Source organism: Eschscholzia californica, unplaced genomic scaffold (assembly GCF_041429995.1).
Source record: "Eschscholzia californica isolate CP2 unplaced genomic scaffold, dmEscCali1.0.p SCAF_2, whole genome shotgun sequence".
Lineage (NCBI taxonomy): Eukaryota > Viridiplantae > Streptophyta > Magnoliopsida > Ranunculales > Papaveraceae > Eschscholzia > Eschscholzia californica.
Window position 1 is genome coordinate 784,302 of NW_028238309.1, and position 8,620 is coordinate 792,921.

Here is an 8,620-nt window from a genome sequence, read left to right on the forward strand (position 1 = left end):
CTGTCATTCCTCCTAGCTCCGTGTACATTAAGAGCAAGTGATTTTGGTTAAGTTGGTCTCAACTTCATAATAAAATTGCGACTGTAATGACTGTAATGAAAAAGGTGGAAGATACGAGTATTGTAGTGAAAGATGACAAGAGAGAGCACAAAGTATCATGGTTAAAGTTTAAACAGTTGATTAGTGTGAAAAAATAATTAGTTATCCAAGAAGAGCAACTTATTTATAATTTTAGAAGGCCCCCAGTGTTTGTCTTCAACAAGAAATAGGTCTAAGTCAGAATTTTTTGTTTTTGCCGCGATTCTGAAGAAGCTCTTTATGTTTAACATTTTCATGCAAACTCGACTTATTGTACTTAATAAGTGCTAAACATTATAATCTCATACAAAAAAAGTTAAATGAATAGAATGTATAACCATTAGAAAATAAAAATAGTTCTAAATATTGCTACTTATGATGAAAACGACTAACTACTTGAATATTTATCACCCAACTCAGACACTGAAATAAGCTTAAATTAGGGGTTGATTTACAAGGGGCATTCACCAATACTGCAGTAAAACCCCCACATTCATATGTTACAAACCCCACCCAATGGTGGTAAATCAATTGAAAAAAACACTCCCACCTGCAGCGCCGAACAACATTCTGTCCGTTACCATTCTTGGGGAACCTCTGAATGTGAAATCGGTAATGGTAGCTGCTCAACGGGACTAGGTCCTACAGAATCCTGGAATTAACACATGATAAGAAGGTAAGTCGACTTCTTAGTAAATGCTTGGTAAACAAAATACTTCATTAACGCAAATTTAATGACACGAAAATGTAGGAGATATCGAGGTAAGATCGAAGAAAGCTATACCAGTTGCTGGACTTGGGGTGACTGCTGCTGATCTTGGTTCCAACCATAAGATGGTGGTTGAGACATTCGATAATATGGTTCTTTTAGGTCAAGTTTGCATGACGACGTTTGAAGTATTCCTCCTTGTTCAGCACCGGGACCCCACATTTTAGCTTTAAGAAATGCAGTTACATGTCAGAAAAAGGTAGCATTTCCGGCAGTACTAAAACCAATTCTAAGAGACTTACGAATATAATTCTCGAATGCTAACCTGACATAGTTAGGTGCATTGTATAGCTCTGGGCATTGTGAGCAACCATTCGTAGTCGTCCAGTAATTTCTTGTCCGGCCATAACGTATATTGGCTGCTGGAGAACACAACGAAGTTGGTACCAGTGAGTTGTAGGTGCACCAGGAGCTGTGGTAAGCCACCTTTTCACAGTACTGTTGTATACATCAAAGAAGTATATCATTAACATCTTAGAAAGTATATAAAAGAAACCAGAGAAGTGAAATCGTGAATGCATTAAGAAAAGAGAGAAAGGTCTTCTCGTAAGAAATGGTTGACTATTACCTGCCATTAAACAAGACATCAAACCAACAAGCCAACCCATGAACTCTAGTACCAACAGAGGCTACGAAGCTAAGTGGTATATCAATCTCGTAAAGCTCTTCTTCCTACAAAATTAAAAACATAAACAGTATAATGACCTTAATAATGGATAGTCAGCGACTACCTTCCATGGAGGCGTGAAAACAATAACCTCGATTTATTTTGTTTGAAGAAAATATGACATTTGGAATGAAGAAAAACTGCCTTGGGAAAATACTACATTTTACTCCGTAAAGCACAACAATAAGAAAAAACGATTATAACAAACATATCAACTTAGGAAGAAAATCTAATACAAAAGAACGAGAACAAAATGCGAATAAGAAAAGTGTAAGCATCAGTCTCGCGAAGTTAAAACATACCTTCACAGTAGAAAAATCTAGTGTGTGCAATATAGCTGGAGCGACTAAAAGTCTTGGATCGAAAGCATCAACAACAGGCTGTGAAAAGAAACCGAACTCGCATTAGGAACAAGCACAATTCTTTCATATATATAGGTATGATTTCACATTGAACAAACACATGAAAGTATAAAGTATGCAACAGACCCAACGTTAACACGAGACCCATATTGAACTTTTCTTCCTTCCTCGAAGTTGAAATGTCAATATCGCTAAATGTAAATATAACGTTTTGACAATCAATTTCTATCAATTACATACTCAAACTCTTGAAGCTAAACACCATCAAAAGGGACTTTATCATGTCTACCAAAATTTCCACCGAAACCAAAATTTCATTCCTTGGTTTCAATTGAACAAAAAGGTAGAAAAGTCACGATCCGAAGTAGGTTCTCCCTGATAATATGTGAAGTGAGGCTGTAATAGGAGCTATTAAAGACGGCACGTCGAGAAAAGTTATTGTAAAAGAATTTGAGAGGGGTAAAAACCTCTACTTAAAAAACATTAACATAATAGTTTTTGATATCAGAACTTTTCAAGATGAGAAGGTAAACCTGAGAAAAGTATCCTTGGAAAGCTGATCCATACAAAGGAGTAAGATCAACACCATAATAGTTCTGCTGCTGCCAAAATAGGGACTGGAATAGAAAGATGAAAAAAGAACAATTATGACGAAATCAAAGGACAACATTGCTGACAAAAAAATCACCACGTTTAGGAAGCAAATGTGCAAGGGAAATGCAGTTTAGCGTAAATTATAATATGCAACAGTTTTAATTGGGTTGTATGGGTTTTCTTTCCCCTTCCCCTCATCAACTTGTTTGATTAGTTCGATTTTATTTTCTTGGTTCACAGTTTTCTAAATTTCATGAATAGAATACAAATTAGACTCAGTTCTCCGCTTTATGCAAATGGCTGGTTACTAGTTTATGATTCTTTACAAGTATAAGATTATAAAATAATAGGAGAATATTGTATCTGGAAGTGACTTGGAAATTTTAAAAAATCAGAAGGTCCATAACTAATAATATAACATTGAATTCACAGGAGTACCTTATTGGCAATTTCAACATACAAGTACTCGTCACTGAACGGGGCCATGTGTATCCTACAGCAGAAACCAATTTCAAAAGTTCAGCCGAAAGGGAATTCGCAACGCAGCACAACATCATTAGAGGAAAAGGCCGATAATGCAAAACCAATGCTCATAAGAAACCAACGAACAAACAATTCAACTAATTGAATAGATGTAACCAAGAAAATCGACTTTCAGATACTGCTGGTCTTAGGCAAAAGAAATAAAATATGCACTCTTGATATACAAACATAAGCCAAGCACCACCCACAAATAAGGGAACAATTAAAAAACATACTATAACCCAACAAGAACTCCTTGTATTGGCCTATACAAACTTTATCACCGTCTAACTCTCTTCGTCCCTTGTGTATAATAATAATATCTACACATGAACAATGAAACCTCTAATACTTGTTTAAAAAATCGTACTCACCTTCCAGACGATGGAAACATTTTTCCGTTAGGAACAAGGAATCTGTCTCTTGCAATAACATATGACTCCAGCATTCTTTCATTCACTAATAAGGTTCCTAATGAAAGAAAAAAAAACAGATATGTATTAAATATTAGAAAAATTATATGAAAGGAAACTAGCTCTTCACTATCAAAGAACTAATGGAGTTTACCTATGGGTTAACAAATTAACAGATAGCACAGTAGGATCTAACATTTAAAAGTCAAGGAAATAGTTTGAGGAGAAGGGGCATAATTTAAATTGGAATCGACAAGCTGGAAGTGTTAAAGATTATTTAAACCTAAACGAGCCATGTAGAAAGGCGAAGTGTAAGGCAAGAAAAGTTACCCATGGGCTCAGAGATCAAAATATCTGCTTTCTCAGGTAACTCAACTTCCTCGACTTTACCTTTAATCACCTGAAAGTCGAGAAAATATATTAAAATTGTGCAAAGTCCCCACAAGAATACACACGAACTCGGAGAACTATCAAAACAAATTTGCTTCCACATAAACAAAACAAGCTCACTGTGATCCGCTTGGCAAGTGCTGGATTCCCAGCTATAAGCCTACGAGCATATTCAGCCATTTCAGATGCCTCCACAGCATAAACATGTTTAGCGCCAGCCTAATAGGAAAGGAAGAAACAAAAGTCAGTCTGCAAATTGTTTGAAAGTATATTTTTCAGATATGTGAGCATATAACATAAGAGAAATATGCATTATGCACAGGAGATACTATGCCGTACCTGAGCCGCAAACAATGAAAGGATACCACTACCAGCACCAACGTCAACAACCACCCGACCAGTAAAGTCGGCACGGTTCTCAATGACTGCAGCATAATAAGTTCCTAAAGCAAGCAAGACAATGTAATATGTCAATGTCTGGTTCAACATCACAAAAGCGGAACCCTATCGATAGATATAATGACACAAATTGTATTGAAATCCTCGCCTCCTCGGCTACAAGTAAATGAACGCGACTAACATAAAGTAGAGTAACATTTGGTAGTACAGAACTGGCTAAGACGAGCAAATTCATAAACATAGTCAGTAACAAGTGCCTGCGTAAAAGTTTGAAAAGAGAAAATCGGTCTAAAAATATAACCTGTCCTCACATAATCCTGTAACATATTTTGCTGATGCAGCAGCTGACTGTAGTAATGGAAGTACAGTTTAGCAGAAGATGCCTCAATTTTGTCATCAAACTTGCTTTTGGATGCTAAAAGTGATCCATTCTCCAGTCCCCCTAAAGAACAAACCAATAGAAAAAAAACATCATTAAGATTACTTACACAATCATAACCGAATGAGTAATATATATCCGCACATGTCAAAATTGTGCACCAAACATAGTATAATGTTACTGTAGAACATATCAGACTACGGCATCCAAATAAGATATAGATAAATTGTCATTGAGAATCTCTAAATCGAAAGTCATTGAGAATTAAATGATGTGAAACTATAGCAAGAAACTTTGCATTCATACTGATCTACATTGAGAAACAGATTTCTTTCTTGGTTGACAATTTCATAAGAGTTCGTTACGACAACAACTCTCTAATTCGGTTTTAGAAATCACGGATTATACATATATATACTGCCAAAAACCCTTGGCGGGATTGGTCACGAACGTTGTTTCCACCTACCCTCCAGGTCGATGCTCCCTTAAAAGTATTATGACCAATACAAAGAAAGAAATAGATACGAACACGTATTATTTATTTTGCATTACCATTTCAAAATTCACACATTATTATTAGTTGCCTAATCAATCACCTAAAAAGAAACAACGAGCTATACATTTTCGCATTTACGAATATTCTCCAAATATCAAGCAAGACCAAACTTCCATTTTTGTATAAATCCTACCTGTACGAACGCCACTTTCTTCATCCTTCCACTGATCAAATGCGGAGTGAAAAGCTTCACTTTCATCCTCCGACTTGAATCGAACAGTGATTGCCCTAGAATAAGAGTTCTAGACACACAAAAAAAAATAGTTTTACGCAGATAAACATTTGATACTCTTAAACTATCAAATTAGATTAACTATAATAGGTAAGTCGTTTACCTCCTTCTTGCTGGTTTCAAATCCTCTGTTTATACAGATCGATTCAACCGGACTTAACTTGAGAAGCTGTATAGAAAATAACAATTTGTTCATGAATTCAACCGTTCTAATAATCATTCTATTCGTATTTATAAACTTTGAAGAAACAAAACAAGTCGAAATTCACATTACTAACCTCAGCTGTACGAAGATCAACAAAGATAACATCATTTGGTTTAGATTCTTGATGAAATCTAAGCCTTGGAGATCCAGATTCCACGCTAAAACGAGCTATAAAAGGTGAATCAGGAATCGCAGATGAAGAAGCTACCTGAGATATAGAGATCAATACAAACTCGTTTTGTTTTTGCCCTAACGATACTTCCATTGTCGTCCTCTTTTTCTCTCTCTCAATCTGTGAAACTAGGTTTTGGTTAGATGAATTTAGGGTTTTGGAATTGATGTTAAGGAGCAAAAGCGCGAAATTTAGAATCCTAGCCGCTGAGGGTAGGGCTGGGAAAACGGTCCGGCAACCCGAGATCCGGCCCGTTCGGCCCGGACCGTTTAGACCCGCTGCCCGCATGTTAACCGAACCGGGCTTACCCGGCCCGATGGTTCGGGCTTATAGGGCCGGGCTCGGACAAGGGCTCAAATCCGAGTCCCGGCCCGATAAACCCGCCCGATGAACCTGCCCGATACCCGAGCCCGATGACCGTCCGCTACCCGAGCCCGCCTGCAATAGTATAGATCCAACGGCTGAGATAGGTGCCTCTTCAAATTATATGTCAGCCGTTGGATCTAAATAAATGGCCCTTGGAATCTTATAAATTGGTTTCTCAAACAGAAAACCCTAATCACCAGTCACCACCACCTCTCTCTCCGCCTCTCTCTTTCTCTGCCTCTCTCTTTCTTTCTGCCTCCATTCTTATCTTAACCCTAAACAAAAATCTAATCTTCCAATCCCCATTACCATGATTCACAGAAAAATTATTGGATTGGAAAAACGGATGTTCTTGAAAACTCAAAGCCCTCTCTTCACTATCTTCTTCAATCTACATGTGGGTTAATATTTTAGAATCATGAGATGAAGTTTAGAATCATGAGATGAAGTTCGGTATACGCCGATGATCTCGGTTTTACTGTAATCTCTATTGTTGTAATGTTCTTTTTTTTTGCTAGGTTATCTTTAGATCTTTTTTTTGTTGCTAGGTTTTTTATATTTTGTTGCTAGGTTTTATGATTCGTTGTTAGGTTTTTAAGATTTTGTTGCTAGGTTTTTATGATCTTGTTGCTAGGTTAAGACCAGATGTGAGTGTTGGATTAGATGAAGAACTTGAAGAAACAGAAAAGATACAAATGGGTTACCTCCAATTGTTTTAGTTCATGGGATTTTTGGATTTGGCAAAGGGGTTTGTGCTTTTACTTATGATTTTCATCATCATGGGGTTTTATCTCTTGTTCTTCATTTTTCACTCTTTACTTTCCATTAATGGAGGTTGCTAGTTGATTATATGCAGAGATTGGGTTTCATAGATCAGAGAATTAATTGGGTGCTAAAAACATAATTTTCAAAAAAATAATAATTAAACACATAATTATAAATGAAATGGTTTTTTGTTAAATTATAAAAAAGTGTTTTGATTATTTTATTTTTTTTCTTGGAATAACCCGAGCCCGTTACCGTCAAAGCCCGCTCGGGCTAGCGGGCTCGGACGGGCTACGGGCCCTAAATATGTTGAATTTGTCCGGCCCGATCCGCCCGACTCCCTATCGCGGGCTCGGCTTATCCGAGCCCGATCCGCCCGAGTCCGGCTCATAGTTGCCCGAGCCCGTCCGAATCCGTCCGATTCCCACCCCTAGCTGAGGGTGAGAAACAGGGAGTGGAGTGATTTTGTTTTTTAAGGGATTTATGTTAATGAATCCACTTACGGAGGCAAGTACAATGGCTTGTCTCCCCTAATGCTGCCTAGTCACTTTTTGAAGTCCTTGACAACTTTGAAGTTTAGGGTTAGTGTTCGGAATTTATTTTTTTTGAGGTATTTTTAAACATTTTTACGTATAAATTTGTCAAATTCAAAGTTCCACATGTTTAGGTGGATCTTTGAAGTTCTAAATACCAAAGATGTACGTAAAAAAAAAAAAACTAGTTATTTGGTTTTTTAAATTTGTGGTCGACTTGCTGTTTTAGCCTCACCAGTATCCAACAGTTTGATTTCGCCCAACTAAACAAAAAAGTCAATTTTTATGGAAATACCTTTATTTTTTTTTTATGGAAATACCCTTAGGAGGTAAATGGAGTTAATCTAAAATAGTATCATACCCCTTCCTTTCCTCCACTTCATCAATTTAATTTTTTTCTCTTCACCTCACCTTTCTTCTCCGACAGAAGGTCGTCGGACGTTAACCTCTGGTACCTTCAACCTAATATTTTATTTCTTCTTCTTCTCTTTCTTTTTTATTCTTCTTCTGTATTCTCTATGTTTTTCTTCTCTTCTCTCTCTCTCTCTCTCTTTTTCTTCTGTCCGAAGAAGGAGAGGAGCTCCTTCATCGGAAACTTTGACCAAATGAAATCTTGTTTAGTTTACATACCTTGACGAAACCAGATATCGATAAAGATGTCAAATATTTAAAATTTTAGGTCTTGAAATAATTCTATCTTATTTTGATCTCCGTTATTACTTTGAAAAGACTTACGTTTAGAATGGAATCCTTAAACTTCTAGTAAAAGTTGTAGGACTTTCAAGTTCTACTTTCCTTTCATCAAAAAAAAAAAGTTGTAGTTAAAATCTTTTAAAACATTCAAATTCTAAAACATTTTTGTCCTAGATCTCTTAAAAAATTTGAGAAATTTGAAGTTTTAAGACTTTGAATTTCTGATATAAGGGCTTTAAATGAACGACATGACCTTAGAGTATCTCAATTCGAACTAAATTTTAGGTTCGTCATCTGCGCGTGTGTGACAAAGTTGAATACATCACCCACTTGAGTGATAAAATTCAATTTCAAATGAGTCCCAAAATTCAAAATCAAATGGGTTAAATCGCCAAATACCGATGTGTTTAGATAAGTCAGACGAAAAAGATTTAGATGGGCTAGACAAATTGGATTTTTTTTTTACTCTTCTACATATACATACAGAGAGAAAAAAAATCATGCAACAAAATATTGCAAAAATGT

The 8,620-nt window shown here is 36.4% G+C and overlaps 1 protein-coding gene across 2 annotated transcripts; it reads right to left on the reverse strand.

Moving 5' to 3' along the window:
* Nucleotides 1–394: 394 nt before the first annotated feature.
* LOC147554971 (putative histone-arginine methyltransferase CARM1) lies at nt 395–7,472 on the reverse strand. 2 transcript variants are annotated; one of them, XM_086660186.1, is made up of 16 exons: nt 7,298–7,472; nt 5,640–5,944; nt 5,465–5,530; nt 5,263–5,371; nt 4,496–4,636; nt 4,135–4,238; nt 3,916–4,014; nt 3,736–3,805; nt 3,367–3,463; nt 2,909–2,963; nt 2,410–2,493; nt 1,817–1,894; nt 1,416–1,519; nt 1,113–1,285; nt 863–1,014; nt 395–730 (listed from the first exon to the last, which is right to left on the reverse strand). In XM_086660186.1, the coding sequence occupies exons 2-16, from the start codon at nt 5,829–5,831 to the stop codon at nt 656–658; spliced, it is 1,599 nt and encodes a 532-aa protein (XP_086516312.1). In that variant the 5' UTR covers nt 5,832–5,944; nt 7,298–7,472; the 3' UTR covers nt 395–655. The 2 variants fall into 2 exon arrangements, with proteins under 2 accessions (XP_086516312.1, XP_086516311.1); XM_086660185.1 differs by lacking the exon at nt 7,298–7,472 and having other exon boundaries at nt 5,640–5,946.
* Between the last annotated feature and the right edge of the window lie 1,148 nt (nt 7,473–8,620).